The sequence below is a fragment of the Myotis nattereri genome (genome assembly GCF_964212035.1).
Source record: "Myotis nattereri genome assembly, chromosome: 5".
Taxonomy (NCBI): domain Eukaryota; kingdom Metazoa; phylum Chordata; class Mammalia; order Chiroptera; family Vespertilionidae; genus Myotis; species Myotis nattereri.
Window position 1 is genome coordinate 61,177,527 of NC_138080.1, and position 18,702 is coordinate 61,196,228.

The 18,702-nt window shown below is 37.9% G+C and overlaps 1 protein-coding gene across 1 annotated transcript in view; it reads left to right on the plus strand.

Moving 5' to 3' along the window:
- MGAT4D (MGAT4 family member D) overlaps window positions 1-16,668 on the plus strand; it is a gene marked incomplete at its 5' end in the record, with an annotated part of 30,095 nt that extends 13,427 nt beyond the window's left edge. The window contains 6 exons of the mRNA XM_081092685.1: window positions 136-249; window positions 2,693-2,768; window positions 4,205-4,319; window positions 8,227-8,357; window positions 9,016-9,123; window positions 15,503-16,668. Coding sequence (XP_080948811.1) covers window positions 136-249; window positions 2,693-2,768; window positions 4,205-4,319; window positions 8,227-8,357; window positions 9,016-9,123; window positions 15,503-15,517 — 559 coding nt within the window. The 3' untranslated portion in view covers window positions 15,518-16,668. The remainder of the gene's footprint in view (window positions 1-135; window positions 250-2,692; window positions 2,769-4,204; window positions 4,320-8,226; window positions 8,358-9,015; window positions 9,124-15,502) is intronic.
- Window positions 16,669-18,702: the final 2,034 nt, after the last annotated feature.

The following is an 18,702-nucleotide window of genomic DNA, read 5'->3' on the forward strand; positions in this document are numbered from 1 at the left end:
TTGATATGTATCAACCTGTGAAATCATTCAAATAAAAATATTATGTGGCCACGTATAAGGAAATTCCTTGTAAGTATTTGTTATTTTGATATATCAAATATTAAATTACAAACCTCCATTTACTTCTATTGATAGATTCAAAAGGCAAGTGAAGTCTGGATCCTTAGAGGTCATTTCAGTACCTGCCTTTTTTTATCCAGACACGTTACATGCCATGCAATCAGCTGAGGACTCACAAAAACTAGAGAGGTATGAAATTTAGAAAATTGTAGCCCTAAAAAACTAACTTCATTTGATGAAATGTTGGAATCAGCATCTAATAGAACCTATTTCAAACACAGCCAGCTCCTATTGACTTGCAAGAGCTATGTGGTTCACTTCCCAACTCTGTATTCAGTGACATCAGTTGGTAACATGAAATCAGGAGCATTTACACCACAGAAATGGGCAAAAGCTACAAATCAGGGCTGACCCTCTGTCCCACACAGAGAGACAGTTGTTAAACACCACCAGCACACCACTGATACTCTATATTCAGTAATTAGCAAAAGCATAATGAAGGGGAAAAAAGCTTAGGGTTATATATCATTACACCTGGATTCTAGATCATCCTAGGCTGGTAATTTTTCTTAGCTTCCTCAAATTTCTAGTGTGTACAATAAAATCTGCATTACCTATTCAGAATGATCATTGTAATTTATGATAGGGTTTATGCAAGAATTTTGAAAAATTAAATATATATATGTATATATACATATATATATACATATATATATATATATATATATATATATATATAAGGTATATTATTGTTTGGTTGTAAATGTGGTAGCTATTACAAGAAATATAATAATTTGGTTCCTCAAAACTTAGTAGAGCAAAAGACATGTCAGAATTCAGAAAGAGGTCTTTTTTTTTTTTTTTTAATATATTTTATTGATTTTTTACAGAGAGGAAGGGAGAGAGATAGAGAGTTAGAAACATCGATCAGCTGCCTCCTGCACATCTCCCACTGGGGATATGCCCGCAACCCAGGTACATGCCCTTGACCGGAATCGAACCCGGGACCCCCCAGTCCGCAGGCCGATGCTCTATCCACTGAGCCAAACCGGTTTTGGCACAGAAAGAGGTCTTATCCCAATAAACTCATTAGCTCTGCTTTGTTTTAAAATAATAAATGGCATGTCAAAATCTAGAAATATTTTAAGGGTTTTTGTTTTGCTTTTTTCTAATTTTATTTTATTTTTCAATTCTTTATTGTTTAAAGTATTACATATGTCTCCTTTTCCCCCCATTGACCTCTCCCGGGTCGTTTGTACTCCCCCAGCACATGCCCTCATCCCCCTACTGTCTGTGTCCATGGGTTATGGTTATATGCATGCATATCAGTCCTTTGGTTGATCTCTCACCCCCTGCCCCCCATCCCTCTCCCCACCTTCCCTCTGAGGTTAGGTGGTCTGTTCAGTGCTTCCATGTCTCTGGACCTATTTTAGTTAATCAGTTTATGTTGTTCATTATATTCCACAAATGAGTGAGATCATGTAATATTTATCTTTCTCTGACTGGCTTATTTCACTTAGCATAATGCTCTCCAGATCCATCCATGCTGTTGCAAATGGTAAGAGTTCCTTCTTTTTTACAGCAGCGTGGTATTCCATTGTGTAGATGTACCACAGTTTTTTTTATCCAGTCATCTGCTGATGGGCACTTAGGTTGTTGTTTTGCTTTTTAATTAATGGCCCACAGTATGCCCAGTTTTTAGAGTCATAATGCTGGGAGTCACTCTAAATCCTTGTTTTTCCTTCTGCCCTTTATGTCTCTATCATCATTTCTCTTTTTTTAATTTCTTTCCACATCATTCCTCTCATCCCCATTTCTCTGCCTTGTACTTAGTTCAGGCCACTCCAGATCTATTTGCTTTCCCTAACCCCACCCTAGCCTAGCCTTTCCTCCAGTTCATTTTCCGCACTGTAGGCAGAAGAATCTTTTTATATGAGATCAAGTACAAAGTTTCCTGCATGTCATGAAAGAGCCTTCATGATTTGACCTCTGCCAACCTTCCCATCATTAGCTTCTCTCCATCAGTTCTCTGTGCCCTCAATCTAAGGGGCTGCTATTTCACACATCCCGTGGCTTTGCAATACTGTCCTCTACCCTGAGCGCCCTGCAACCTTCTGCTTGACCCTCCCCATCTTATTGTAAATCATCATGGTCAGCATCCCTATACAGCTCTTATGTAATTGTTCTAATTGTATTCTTTTTCTATATTTCTTGCTAGATTATGGGACCTAGAAGGGCAAGAACTGCATTGTGTATTGCTCTTTGTACCTTTGAGATCTGGCTTAGTATCAAAAGCTTAGTATTACATTAGAATAAAGTTTCTTTATACTTTCATTTGAGCAAGACCGAAGAAAGAATATTAACTTTATTATAATAGGTCAAAATTGAACAAACCTAAATGTAAAATAAATAGATTATGCTTATCCTAGTTTAGCAATGGTAGACACTACCCACTGAATAAAAATGGGAAACTTTTGAGTATAACTTTTTAGCATAACATCTTCAATTTTATTCCATACAGGTATTGCTCTATATTAGCAAAGTGAAGTTTATGTTTTTAATTTCTAAAGTGTGTCTATAAGCAAAAATTAAATAATGATAAGTATTAACAGATTTTATTACTTATCTTTAGTTGGCGAATCAAACAAGTTTTGGATTTTTGTTTTTTGATGCTGTATGCCCAACCCAAGGCCATGTATTATCTACAGGTATGACCTTGGTATAAATATAAAGTGGAAGTTCTCCCTCTCTCTTTTGATTCCTTCCTTCTTCATTGTATTCCTCCACCTTCCTTTATACTCAGAAAATAGAAAATACTTACTATATTAAAATACCATAAGGAAGCTTAAAATTGATTCTATATTAGTCTTCTTTCTGGGGTCACTATTAACAGAAGAAAATATAGTTACCTGAAGCAAAATGAAAATAATTTAGAAAAAAAAGTCATTGTACTGCCTACATTTGTCTGCCTACAAGTTTATTGGATTAAATAAACATAATTTGAGTACTTATTATATGTTGGACATTGTATATGCTTATCCCTGCTACCCTACATAGATTCAGATTTTATGGGTAATACTAGAGGCCCAGTGCACGGATTCATGCACTGGTGGGGCCACTCGGCCTGGCCTGTGGGGATCAGCCAAAACTGGCTCTCCAATATCCCCTGAGGGGCCCTGGATTGTGAGAGGGCTCAGGCCAGGCCAAGGGACACCACTGGTGCATGACTGGGGCCGGGAAGGGACCACAGAGGGCTCAAGGGTGTGTCCAGCCCGTCTCACCCAGTCCTGATTGGCTGGACCCCAGCAGCAAGCTAACCTACTGGTCGGAGCATCTGCCCCCTGGTGGTCAGTGCATGTCATAGTGACTGGCCGAATGGTTGAACGGTCAGACACTTAACATATTGGGCTTTTATTATATAGGATAGTTATATAGTGCCTATGCTGTATTTATGAAATAAATCAATTACCTATAGTTTATACTCCCTGAGTTCCTGCATATTGTTGAATAGTAATGTTATGTTTCCCTCCAGTAAGTGTATCCTCACTACATGAGACACTGTGCAGCTGTGAGAAGAGTTTGAAGAATGTCATTAAAGAACAGAGTTAGAAAAAAGGCCTGAAGAAAGGTCTTCTCTTTTATTGGAAGAAAATAAAAAAATCCGTTTTGATTTCTAGTTAGTAATAAGGAAATTGAAACATGACATCCAGCCAGTGTACCCTTAGAAACAACACAGCTCTATTTTTTGCTCTGGTAATGTGCCCAAGGGCTTCCACATTCTTCTGCTAAGTCATTTAGGAGGCCCTTTGAGTCTGGAGATTATGCATAATGTGTATTAATTTTTAAAAGAGCCTGGGGTTTACTGTCACTCTTCCAAAGAAAATTTAGAGTGAGTGAATGTTACATGTTAGCATTCAGGAAAGAAAGAGATAATCCCCGGTCTTAGAATCAGAAAATGAAAATTGACTAACAATACTAGTAAATATCCTCAGTGAACTGAACTATAAATAAAATTATTACCTCATAAAAACATTTTCAGTATAGTCTATTGAAAGTATTTTCAATTTTCAAGCTAATATAAATTATTCAATGGAAGCACCAAAGGTACTAATGCCTTTTGGGTGGTTTTTTTTTTTTTTTCCAGCTAGAAGATGACATCATAGCTAAAAAGATGTACTTTACAAAAATCATAGATTTCGTACATAGTATCACTTCAAATAATTGGTTTTATATTGAGTTTTCAGTTCTTGGATTTATAGGTAAGCAATGGGTCAATTTTGTGGGGTCCAGATTTTTGGCATAATAACCTTAATAGTTCTTTTTTTTTTTTTTTTTTTTTTTTGGTCTCTAAATTGTATTTTATTTTATTTTTTTTTTCTTTTAATTAAATCTTTATTGTTCAGATTATTACATTTGTTCCTCTTTTTTCCCCCCCATAACTCCCCTCCTCCCAGTTCCCACCCCACCCTCCGCCCTCACTCCCCACCCACTGTCCTCATCCATAGGTGCACGATTTTTGTCCAGTCTCTTCCCGCATCCCCCTCACCCCTTTCCCCCCCAAGAATAGTCAGTCCATTCCCTTTCTATGTCCCTGATTCTATTATAATCAACAGTTCATTCTGTTCATCAGATTATTTATTCACTTGATTCTTAGATTCACTTGTTGATAGATGCATATTTGTTGTTCATAATTTGTATCTTTACCTTTTTCTTCCTCTTACTCTTCTTAAAGGATACCTTTCAGCATTTCATATAATCCTGGTTTGGTGGTGATGAACTCCTTTAGCTTTTCCTTATCTGTGAAGCACTTTATCTGACCTTCAATTCTGAATGATAGCTTTGCTGGATAAAGTAATCTTGGTTGTAGGTTCTTGGTATTCATCACTTTGAATATTTCTTGCCACTCCCTTCTGGCCTGCAAAGTTTCTGTTGAGAAATCCGCTGACAGTCGTATGGGTATTCCCTTGTAGGTAACTGAGTTTCTTTCTCTTGCTGTTTTTAAGATTCTCTCTTTGTCTTTTGCTCTTGGCATTTTAATTATGATGTGTCTTGGTGTGGTCCTCTTTGGATTCCTTTTGTTTGGGGTTCTCCGCGCTTCTTGGACCTGTAAGTCCATTTCTTTCACCAGGTGGGGGAAGTTTTCTGTCATTATTTCTTCAAATAGGTTTTCAATATCTTGCTCTCTCTCATCTTCTGGCACCCCTATAATTCTGATGTTGGTACGCTTGAAGCTGTCCCAGAGGCTCCTTACACTATCCTCGCATTTTTGGATTCTTTTTTCATTTTGCTTTTCCGGTTGGGTGTTTTTTGCTTCCTCGCATTTCAAATCATTGACTTGATTCTTGCGCTCCTCTGGTCTGCTGTCGGGAGTCTGTATAATATTCGTTATTTCAGTCCGTGTATGCTTAATTTCTAGGTGGTTCCCCAATATACGATCGAGGGTCTCATTAGTTTTCTTGTAGATCTCATTAAGTTTATCGGCGGCTTCTAAACAGTTCTTGAGAGACCTTAAAAGTGTGGTTCTGAACTCTATATCTTCCATTGACAATTTTGTCCTGTTTCTTTGTCTCCGCATTTTGTTATGCTTCCTTGGTGCACCCCCTAGTGGTCTTTGTGCGCAGTCTTATAAACCTTGATTGTTGTAGCTAATACCAGGGAGGGTTTGACCTCCAGGCCAAGTGGCTATGAGAATCAGCTGTGCCTGCAGTGAGAGAACGTCTGTCCTCTAGGGAGGTGCTAATCTAGCCCTTGCCTGAGGCTATCCGGCAAATGCCTCTGTGCAGGGCTTGGGCGGGGCGGGGCGGGTTGCACAGGATCAACAGGGTGGGCCGGAGAGAGCAGTGATGGCGGCTCTCAGTCCTGTCCCCAGGGGCTCTGCCTCTCTGAGTCCCAGCAATGGCTGCAAAGCTCGGAGAGAAAGCTGCACTCGCTCTGACCGAAGCCAGACAGTCCCGCTTCTCCCGTTTGAGTCTGGGTCCCTAAAGACTCGCCCGGATCTGGAGCTCAGAGTCTGCGACTCCCTCCCGATTGAAAACGCCAACCGCGCCCTCCGCCGCCAGCCCGCTCCGCGCGCGCACTCCGCACCTCAGAATTTGACTTCAGCACTGCGCCTCCTCTGAGTGTCCGTATGCGTTTCTCTTTCCTCCTAGTTGTAGGACTTCCACTCAGCCAGCGTTCCTGTGGTTCTGGGTGATGTCCCTTCCGTTTTTTGGTTTCACTTTTGAAGTAGTTGTTCAAGGCAGCAAACTCCGGCGTTAACCTGTGCCGCCATCTTGGTTCCCTCTTGTAAATTGTATTTTAAATACTCCTTAATAGTTCTTAAGAACTTATCAAAAAGTTTGTTACTAAATGAAAAAGAATGATATGATTTCTACAAAAATACAATTACTTTACTAGTAAAATCAGATTGAAGGATCTGAATTTCAGAAAATGTATTTTTAAACCAAATTTTTTTTCTGGATGGACAATGTAAATAAGCTGATTGACATATATGCATATGCATTACAAAAATGTTAAGATAGCACCCCTTGTTAAATGCTTGCTGTGAGTCTGGCACCCAGGTTAGCTCAGTGACTAAGATGAACTTCTCTTGATTTTACATAGAAAAATACATGCAAAAAGCATTGTACTGCGAAGTTCCTGTAATTTCCATATTCCAAAACTGACATACTATAAAAAATATAATAGTAAATGAGTTATATCCACCAAGGAAAGTTCCTAAAATTGTGCTCATGATGAGATTTTTCACTTTCACAATTTTCTGTGGACTTCCCTTTTCCTTTCTTTCCTCCCTTCCATTCTTTTTTAAAATTGCTCTGATGGCAGCAGGTTGAAGTACCATGCTCTCCTTGTAGTGCGTGTTTTCATTGCTCAGGCAGGGGCCCTCTCTTATTTTATTCTTTTGTTCTATGCCCAATTCCTACTCCCACTTCCTCCCACCGCTCCAATAGATTTTCACTCTAATATGTGCAAAATATCATAAGCATAATGTATCCATGTAAAATACTTGGTGCTGATCATGTTTGTACCTGTTTAAAATTGACATAGATGGTGAAGTGATAAACCTCTCCCTGTTCCTTACATTTTTGTCCTCAAAACTAGATGTTAAAACTGTCAGCATGTTGCTTTGTGTTTCAGTGGTTCTCAACCTTCCTAATGCCGCGATCCTTTAATACAGTTCCTCATGTTGTGGTGACCCCCAACCATAAAATTATTTTTGTTGCTACTTCATACCGGTAGTTTTGCTACTGTTATGAATCGTAATGTAAACATCTGATACGCAGGATGTATTTTCAGGGGTCGCGACCCACAGGTTGAGAGCCGCTGGTTAGTTCATTGCTTCTTACTGCTGCGTAAGTGCTACCTAGCAATCCATTTGGCTCACCCGCTCCCGGAGTGGTGGACCTCGATGGCCCGCAACTCTGCCACCACAAAGAAATGAAGTGCCATGTGTGTTCCCTGGGGCAGGATCACTGAGGGCAAATTAGCTGGGTCTCTGCGTACTGCCGGGTTGCCTCGCGCATGGGCTGAACAGTGTATATGCCCATCAGCAGTGCACGTGAGCGCCTGCTTCCCCATATGGTTGGTAACATTTGATTTTACCCAGCAAACAATTTTTTTTGACGTTGAGCAGAGTATAAAGCATTTCTCGGGTTGTTAGTAAAATCCAACTGTTCTTCATAAACTTACTTGACCACTTTCTTCCCCAAAGTTTCTATAAAGTGGTATGGAATCCAATCTTAAGGCCCTGAAGGTTTTTGCTCAGCTTTGGTTAAAATAAGAAGGAAATTAGGTAACAGTAATTAATACCTGATGAGAAGCTTGCAGAGAAAATAACTTTGTTGACATATTATTCTGAGAATTTAAAATTTTCTTTTATCTCTCTCAGCAAAGTTAGGTATGAGAAGGATAGAGAATATTCACTTTCTGACTACCACAAGAGAATATTGAACAAGGAGCTTGCTGTCTGTGATGCTGAAGTCTTCTTTAAGATTAACTTTACAAAGGCTTTTTAAAGTCATAACCGTTCTTTAGCCAATATTTACCAAAAATATGAGCTTGCTACATAGGATTTTACAATATGCTAACAAAGATAAGGAAAACAGAGATATTAAATCAACTATTTCCATCAGTAAATCACTTGCTTTGGTTCCTTTTTCTCCACAGGAAAGCTATTTAAATCTGAGGACTTAACTGACTTCATACAGTTTTTTTTAATGTTCTACAAAGATAAACCCATAGACTGGCTGTTGGCGGACATTTTTCAGGTGAAGATGTGTACCCCAGGAGAAACTCCTGTGAGTATGTTTTTACTTTGTAAATACCAAATATTTTAGAAGAATACTATCTGTCTAATATAATTACCTAAAATTTGTTTACCAAACCAAAGCTGATGAGTGCATCAGTTTTTTAACTTCCAATATTCTAAATTTATATTGACACTTCTACTGAGAGGTCAAAGGGCAGTGAGAAGTGCAAACAATGGGACAAAATAAGTGAAGAAACAGAAAAAAAGGCAATAAAATGGTTGGCCTAAATCCAAACATGTCAGTATTTACTCCAAACATAAACAGCCAAGATGCACCAACTAAGAGTTTATCAGAATAGATTGAAAAAACACTATGCAATTAATTGCTGTCTGTACTCAATTTAGATATGCTGTAGATAGGTTAAAAATAAAAGATGGAAAAAGAGCCCTAGTCAGTTTGGATCAGTGGAAAGAGCATTGGCCTGCGGACTTAAGGGTCCTGGGTTTGATTCTGGTCAAGGACACATGCCCAGGTTGCAGGCTTGATCCCCAGTAGAGGGCGTGCAGGAGGCAGCTGATCAATGATTCTCTCTCATCATTGATGTTTCTCTCTCTCCCCTCCCTTACTCTCTGAAATCAATAAAAACATATTTTAAAAAAGAGTATGTGAGTTTTAAGCAAAGATTATTGTTTCTCTTTTTCCCCAGGAGAAATGTATAGAACGAAATAAGCAAATTCGTATTCGATATAAACCTTCCCTTTTCCAGCATGTGGGCATACAGTCATCATATCCTGGAACTGAACAATATTTAAAAGTAAGATTTTGAAATGGTAATTGAAAAAGAAATAATGTTTCATGAACTTATAAACTATTATTTAGAAAAGAAGTGATCAGAACATGAGAGAGACTGTAAAATATGGTTGTTTAGATACAATTCATCTTATGCCAGACTGTATATTATGAAGACCAATCATCTTTTTTTAAAAAAATATTTTTAAATTAATTTCAGAGAGGATGGAAGAGGGAGAGAGAGATAGAAACATCCATGATGAGAGAGAATCATTGATTGGCTACCTCCTGCATGCTCCCCATTGGGGATCCAGCCGCAACCATGTGCCCTTGACCAGAATTGAACCTGGGACCCTTTGGTCTGCAGGCTGACGCTCTACCCACTGAGCCAAACCTGCTAGGGCACCAATCATCTTTTCAAGACCCAAATTATCTATCATGGTTGGAAAATTCAGCCTATGTAAACTTCTTTGCCTCACTGTTTGCAGCTGTGCAATTCAAAGAGTAAGACTAAAAAAAGTGTTTTGAAAATCATAATAAAGTTACTTATTTTTAATGAAATAACATTAAAAATTACATAAGACTTTTTCAAAATAAAATGCTTCTGCTATTGAATTCAAATGTATTTTCATTCTTATTTCAGGCCACTATTTACCAGATGAGCAAAAATTCAGCAGTTTGGTTTTTAGTCATTTTTTAATTTTCCTTCATTTTTGGAAACAATTTATAATTGACTTCAGCATCTTGGTGAGGTAGAAGAAGCAAAGACTTTAGAGTCAAAACACTGCGTTTTAAGTTATGGTATATATGTGTGTGTGTGTGTGTGTGTGTGTGTGTGTGTGTGTGTGTTGTGTGTGTGTGTGTGTGTAGTATTTAGGGCAAGACTACCGCTCTTCTGAGCTCTCTTCACCTGTAAACAAGGAGTTTAAATGAGGTGATCCTTCAGATTTCTTCTATCTTTGAAATACTATTGACACGTCTGCACACAACAAAACGAATGATTGCTTTAATCCTTAGTTGAATTGAGAGAAAGGCATATCTGTATCCTCCCATCATTTCATCCATTATTTATGACCTTCTTTCCATCTTCTCTTTCATTGTGTATTTATTATATGGTGCTTGGGACAGTGCCTGGAACATAGTGTAAACTCAGTAAATGTTAGTTATTAGCTATCAGGCAAGGTGGAATTCAAGATAAAAAGTGTTGGTTAAACAAGATAACAAGTGTCTGGAATAATGAAAATTTAACTGTTAAGAATCTTTATGTAAAAAGTAATACCATCAAAATATATGAAACATAGCCATAGATGATGCAGAAAGAAATTAGTCTACACCATTCTATTTGTTGGTGCTATTATAATGGGATATTTTTCTTCCATATATATATATTAGACGTTCAGTGCATGAAATTTGTGCAAGGGGCTCAGCCCTCGCAGCCCCGCCTGTCTGGGCTGGCTCTCGCAGCCCTGGCTTCTTCTGGAAGGTCGTCTGGATGCTTGTTCTACTGTTCGGTCAAATTAGCATATTAGCTCTTTATTATATAGGATTTTTCTTGCCGAGTAAGATATTTTAATCTTACCTTTGTAAATTCACAACAGATTCAGTAGAATGTACCTCTAATCACTAATTTTTTGATGCTATAATCTTAGTTTTTTTCTTTTTTTATATTTCATACCACCTAAAATAAATAGGAATATATAACAGCTTAATGTTATATCAAAGTGATTATATTTAAATTATTTTTAAATTTCTAACAGGATATCTACTATTAGGAGTTACATAATTCTAACACCTTTTATAATGATCAGAATTCTTTGGAAAAAAATGGCATAACAAGGATTAGACTATTTCCCAACCTACTTCATAGTGGATAAGTGACTATGTCATATTTTTAAAAAGTTAAACCTTCAATTATAAACTGGTAAGTATAAAAATGATATACTGTATAAACATATAGAATATTACCAGATGTTAATCTTATTTTATATCCTTTGTGTATTAAAGTTTTGTACATATAACTTTTTAGAAAATATTTTAAAATTTATTTCAGAGAGGAAGGGAGAGGGAGAGGGAGAGAGAGAGACATCAATGATGAGAGAGAATCATCCATCGATTGCCTCCTGCATGCTCCCCTCCCCCCACTGGAAATCAAGCCTGCAACTTGGGCATGGGCCCTGACCAGGAATCAAACCACATGTGATCTGGCTGTGCATATAATTTTCTGATACACTCCATAATATTCTATTTTAGAAGAATCAATCAGTATTTCCTTTCCCCCCTTTTGTTTATCATGTACTGTAGATGTAGATGTAGAGTGAATTTGGAGACAATAGATCTGAGTTTAAGGCCTTATTTGTATAATAGATATAACAATATTGATGAATCTCTGACACATTATACTAAGTGAAAAAAGCCAGTTGTAAAAGACTTTCAATTGTATGATTCTATTTGTATAAAATTCTAGGTAAAGCAGGTCCTGTTGTCTCATTATGATTGTAATTTGCATTTCTTTAATGACCAGTGATGTTGAACAACATCTCATGGGGCTTGTTATAAATATACACATATGTGTATATCTAAATAGAATAATGAAATATACATTTTAATGAAATATATATTTGTGAAATGTCTATTCAGATATTTTCCCATTTAAAAAATTGGGTTATTTGCCTTTTTAATTTTGAATTGTAATATTCCTATTTTGGCATAGTCTGACCACATGTCTCAGCTATGGCTTGCCCTTTCATTTTCTTAATAGTGTTTGTTTATTTTTATCTTTCTCTGTCACATGCTTTCTCAAATATTTAGTGATTCATGGTTGTCTGTTGAATTTGAATGAGCTTATAGAAAACTAGAGGCCCAGTGCATGAAATTCATGCACAGAGGCGGGGGGGCGGGAGGGGGTTGTCCCTCAGCCCAGCCTGCACCCTCTCACAATCCAGGACTGCTGGCTCCTAACTGCTCGCCTGCCTGCCTGCCTGATTGCCCCTAACTGCCTCTGCCTGCCTGCCTGATCGCCCCTAACCACTCTGCCTGCCTGCCTGATCGCCCCTAACCACTCTGTCTGCCTGCCTGATCACCCCTAACCGCTCTGCCTGCCTGATCGCCCCTAACCACTCTGTCTGCCTGCCTGATCACCCCTAACCGCTCTGCCTGCGTGATCGCCCCTAACCACTCGCTTGCCTGCCTGATTGCCTCTAACCACTCTGCCTGCCTGCCTGATCGCCCCTAACTGCTCACCTGCCTACCTGATTTCCCCTAACCGCCTCTGCCTCGGCCCCCACCGCCACAGCTTCGTCAGGAAGGATGTCTGGAAGGTTGTTCAGCTGTCTGGTCTATTTAGCATATTATGCTTTTATTATTATAGATGTTAACATTGGTCAGTATGGGTAAATTTTCCCCCCTCCCCCTGTCCCCCACACTACACTTATCCTCATATTTATTTATTAAAATGTAAGAATGAAGGAGGCTTCCTAGGAAGTTTTGGCATATAGGTAGAATTTGTTGGTTTGCAAACTATATTAGTGTATTTGAGTGGCTAGGTTTCTATTGTTCTGTGGTGTGTGTGTGTGTGTGTGTGTGTGTGTGTGTGTGTGTGTGTGTGTATTTCCCTAGTCGTTAGAGAAAAGTTGCACCAGCGTGCCAGGATACAGGGTGCTTTGTTCTGTGCACAGGTGCCTGCTCTGGTTATATCAGGCTGCTCACTCACTTTGTTAGCGAAGACTGGGTGTGTGTGCGTTGCCTGAGCCATAAAGTCCGGCTGCTCAGGTTTGGGCGATCAGTGCTCCTGACACAGACTCTCATTTCATTCTCACGGTTCACCCAAGTTTAGCTCCCATCTTCCACCAAATCTGCCATCTCCGCCGTCGCCCCCATCCACGTGTCTAGGCACAGATTCCTCATCCCCTCTTTGCCAGTCCGTACTCATCCTTTACATTTATACCTCTCATCAATTTGATGAAAGGTCTCCTAGGCTAAGAGCCCACCTGCATCCTTGACACTTTGGAGTTTCACCTTTTTTGTGTATTTACAGTGGCGCCTTGACTTACGAGTTTAATTTGTTCCATGACGGAGCTCGTAACTCAGATTACTCGTATGTCAAATCAAAAAGTGAACAAGTGAGACATGTGATGCTGGGCTGATGTTGTGGCATTCACTGTGACGTTCGCTGCGCCAGCTAGCGGTGGGGTATCTGAAGCTGGCTCGTAACCCGAATTTTAGCTCGTAACTCAAAGCAAAAAATCGGCCAAGAGACGGCTCGTATCTCAAAAAACTCATTAGTCGGGACACTCATAAGTCAAGGCCCCACTGTACTGTCCTTTCTTTGAGGTCTAGCCATCCACCATCTTGAACCAAGTGTTTTAATATTTCATTTCAGTTTTTTAAAACTTTTCTTTTTCTAATCCTCACCTGAAGATATGCTCATTGATTTTAGAGAGAGAGGAAGGGGCCGAGAGACAGAAACATCGATGTGAGAGAGAAACTTTGATCAGTTGCCTCCTGTACATGCCCCAACCAGGAAGGGGAGATCGAACCCACAACCTAGGTATGTGCCCTGACCAGAAATCAAACCTGAAACCTTTTGGTACACGGGACAATGCTTCAACCAACTGAGTCACCTGACCAGGACAGCTTTTTAAAAATTCAGTTTTATTAAGTAAAATAGGATTTACTTATGGCCCCGTAGAGATTGTCTTCCTCTTTTCTTTATCCAGGGCTAACATTTTTCTTATGTTTTCCTTAATATTCATTCCATAACTCAGTCTTTTTTTTAAAACACAACTTTATGTAAAATTTTTTCCCTAGCCAGTTAAATTACATATTATACTTCTCAAAAAACTCCTTTTTAAATGTAAGCTATAGTTTAATCAGCAGAAAAAAATAATTTATCTCTATCTACCTTGTAGTTCAAAAATAATTTAATGAAACAAAATTTATCTTAGTGATAATTTTTTTTAGTTTCTGAAATGTAAAAATCTTGCCCATTTTCAGTTTAAAAGTTGATTATCATTTTATGTTCTACATCTATAATAAACTTTCAAAAATTTCTTTTAGAAACAACTAAAATATTTCAGTATCAATAATTTCTGAAAGCAGTGGAATTTATATAATTTGATAAGCTTCCTCCTACATGAGAAGTCATTTTCCTTTCACTGCAGTGGAAGCAGTTGAATTAGTATAATTTGCTTTTGCTTTCTCCTACATGAAAAGTGATTTTCCTTTTACTCCATTGCTCTGGGCATAGGGCAAAGTATTTCGATTGGAGATAGGTTTGCCACATTAAATAAAGGACTTCCAGTTACTTTGAATTTCAGTTAAGTAATGGCTTTTTTTTGTGTGTGTGACACATTTGTTTTGTTATTGTTGCTAAATGTAAGCATAGTTGGAGGTGATGGAGGGAGCCATAAGTTTATGCCCTTGACTTGTATTAACCAATGACATATGGAGTGTTTGCATTTTCTTCAAACTTTTAAAAATAAAATGAAATGGAGGTTTAAAATATTTGTATCTTATCTACAGCAGTTTGTTGGCTGTAATAATAATCCAACAATACAGATTTCCCAGTGATGGAAATCTACTTTTAATCATTTTAACTCCACGACAATATTAAAACTAACATTGTCTCATATATCTTAAGAGTTATATCTTTTGCCAATGTAAAGTTATCTTCTCTATCTAATAGGTGGAAGTGTCAAAAAGACAGAAAAATGAAAGAATATAATCAAGTATTTGTCATAAAAATAATTACATCCTCGTGAATTAATATTTCTAGATGTTACAGTTTTATATATTTTTTATTTTTTTCAATTATGGTTTACACTCAATATTATTTTGTATTAGTTTCAGGTGTTCTGCATAGCGGTTAGATGACCATATACTTTACGAAGTGTCCCCCCCCCCCCAGATATTTCTAGTACCCACCTGGCACCATACATAGTTATTACGATCTTACTGACTTTATTCCCTATGCTGCACTTTACATCCCGTGACTATTCTGTAACTACCAATCTAATTCTCAGTCCTTTCACCTTTTTCACCCATTACCCCAACACCCCTCCCATCTGGCAACCATCAGACTGTTCTCTGTATCTATGAGTCTGTTTCTGTTTTGTTCATTTATATTGTTCTTTAGATCCCACAAGTACTGTAAGTGAAATTATATGGTATCTGTCTTTCTCTGACTGACCTTTTTCACTTAGCATAATACTCTCTAGGTACACCCATGCTGTTGCAAATGGTAAAATGTTCTTTTTTATGGCCAAGTAAACTCCATTGTATATAGGACCACAGCTTTTTTTGTCCACTTGTCTATGGATGGGCACTTAGGTTGCTTCCATTTGAAAGAATATATCCACCCCATGTTCATTGCAGCATTATTTACAGATTAGTTATTTGTATTTCAGGAAATACGAAGCTAACCGTAACAAGAAGAAACTCTGTAATACCTTGGGACCTCAGAAACTGGCTTTCTAAATGGCATCTTTCAGACGTTGTAATAATGAAAGTATATAATTATATAGAAAAGGAGAAAACAGTGAGCAAACTAGTGGACTTGAAAGCATTAAATATCTCTTATGTCAAGAAAAATTAGAACATTTATTTATGATGTTTATACTCTTACAATTTAATATTAAAATAGTAAAGGCAGGAAAGCTTTTAAAAATTGAGAAATGTATTTTGTTGATTTAGATAATGATGCTATTACAAAATCTCAATAAATAGCTAAAAGCTCAGAAACTTGACACTGTCATGGACAGGTTCAGTATGAATTGGTGTATGTTCTAATACATTTTGTGAAGACATCTAGAGAAACAGAAAGCAAAAGTTGAAGCAAGCCAGGGTCTAACAGTGCCATAATATCTTCTTGTTTTTTAAATAATGTATTTAAAATGATAAACGTATGCCTAAATGCCATTTGATCTGATTACCAAACATCTTGATATTATATATTCTAATAGTCATTCAGTTCTAAAGATTTCATACTTTCTCTTATTACCTTTTTAATTCATTGGTTATTTGGGAATGTGCATGGGTTTTTAAAAGTATATATTGGTTTGCCATATTTTATTGTTGATTGCTTATTTAATTACATTGTTAGAGAACCTTATGTAATAAAATTTGAGAACTGTCATGAATTCTTACGTTTCATACAAATTTGAAAAGAATGTATAGTCTCTATATGCATTTTAAAATATGTTGCACTAATTTGTTTTTATAAATGTATTATGCTTTTAAAATGTATTCTTAAAATATTCCTATTTATTGGGTACAGGGCTCCCTTATGTCAGCCTTTTAAATTTACTTGTTGAAGTCTTTTGAGTCCTTACTAATTTTTGTCTGCCTGGTCCATCAATTTCTTATAGGAGTCCATTAAGATCTACTATTCTCCTTGTTATTCTATTGAGTTTTAGTTTATTTATTTTGATAAATAATGAGATATTTCCTCCTTTTTATCCTTTGTCAAGTATGAAAATCTGAATTCATACTGCTGTTTTATCCTTGAGTGCCAAAAATGCACATTTATCTCAGTATGAAGTGTATTACATACCAATGTATAAAGAGAATATGCAAGATGAACTGTTCACGTGTCCATTTCATTCTCGCCTTTTAGAGGAAAAGAAGTTATATCTCAAAGCTGGTGAGGGGGAGAGAAAAAGACATTATATGTATCTTAAAAATTTTTTAATTTGACTTAAATTGTGAATTTTTAAAATTAAATTTGCCAGAGCACATTCCAGGCTAATATGAAAAATTAAAGCTAAGTCCAGGTACAGCATTTTTTGAAAGGATGGCAACATTCCTTGAAAAGGTGGCTACTTGGACTTCATAGTCTACCATCCAAGACTCAAACAAAACTCCTGAAGGGGTGGGACCATGAAGTGGAACAGTATTAAAGGATGCTGTCCGACACATCACTGACTGCTACTGAAAAGCCGAGATGATTCCAAAGGAATGCTGCTTTGGCCCTCAGAAAGAGGCATTTGAATTCTGACCAAAATACCCTGAGAGTGGCTGATGCTAGAAGGAAAAGAAAAAGAAGTTAAAAGACAGCCTTAAAGATTTAACCCCCTAGCTGCTGTCCTTAATGAACTGCTTGCAGAATAAGAGTTTTGGCCGTCAGCACAAAGCACTTCTAGAAAACGGTCCTAATGTGACCAGGAGAGATGCCCCTGCTTCCATCCCATCCCTCCGGCTCCCAATGCTGGGTGTCTGGAGGCTCTCCCTCACCCTCAGGGCCTCTGGTCTGAGGTCAGAGGGAGGGGGGATTTGGAGAACCTTGGACACTCATCTAGGATAAAGCAGAGTAAATAGTGCTTATTGGTTGGTTTGGGCATTTGGTTTATAGCATTCATACTGATTTTGCTTCTTAAAAATCACTTTTTCTTCAAACCTACACGTGAAGGCAAATTATGTGTTTAAGCCTCTGACTCAATATAGCAGATAAGTTTGTAAAAACCACATTCAGACCAGATTTAGTGAAATCTTTTTTTCTTAAACACCTTTTTTCAAGTGAAAAGAAGTTCTGCAAACATTGAGACGTAATTGAAATTCTGTTGCCAAAATGTCTCTCAGGTATTGAGATAAGCCAACAACACCTGCACTATTGAAGTAAATAGTCATATGGTAATATTACTAATAGTAATAGCAATTGTAAATGTAGTCACACCCATGGGTAGAAGGGAAAGAGAGACCCTCTACTAACTTGGGTGTGTAAAACTATCTTGGGGTTTGTTGTATACTCTTATCTGGACCTCCCACCCTCTGGCAGAATTGCAACAATTAGAGGCCTGGTGCACGAATTTGCGCATGGGTGGGGTCTGGCCGGCCCGCCCCAATGGGGGCCCATCTGGCCAGGCCCTCAGTGGGTGACGGGCCTCAGGCGGTTGGTGGCAGGCCCTGCCCCTGATCGGGGTGTTGGGCGCTGATCGGGGGCCGGGTTGGCCAGTGGGGTGGGGGTGCAATGGGGCCCTGGATCAGGCTGGTTGGCTGCCGCAGTGCACATCACAGCCACCGGTCATTCTGGTTGTTCTGCCTTTTCAGTCACTGGGCTTTTATATATATAGATAGTGGGAACTAAATCTGGGCAGGCTTTTCCCATTGAAACCATCTTTTTATCCCCCCCCCCTTAATTACCTTGACATCTATTTTTAGATGGTGTGTTGATATTAACAGCCAACCAAAGGCATGAGGAATCTAATTATATGAGGAAGTTTATATGAGCCAATAGGTTTTTGTTTTGCTGGTATTTTCTTTTTTAAAAAAGTGATAAAATGAGTGATTTCTTAGGAAAATGCAGTTTACCCAAATTGATGCAAGTAGAGAGAGAAAGCTTAAACCAATCAATATTCATAGAAGAAAGAAAGCTTTTGAGAAATAACAAAGCACAAAGAGGTACCAGACCTAGATCGTTGCACGGGGAGATTCAAGTACACTTTTAGAAACCAGGTAGTCCCGATATTTTAAATTTGTTTCAGAATATAGCAAATAATGAAACATTTACAAATTATTTTATTGAGTAGGTATATCATGAACACCTAATCCTGATGGTAGCACAAAAAGAAAGCCACAGACCTATATCATTTATGACAATTGATATACAAAT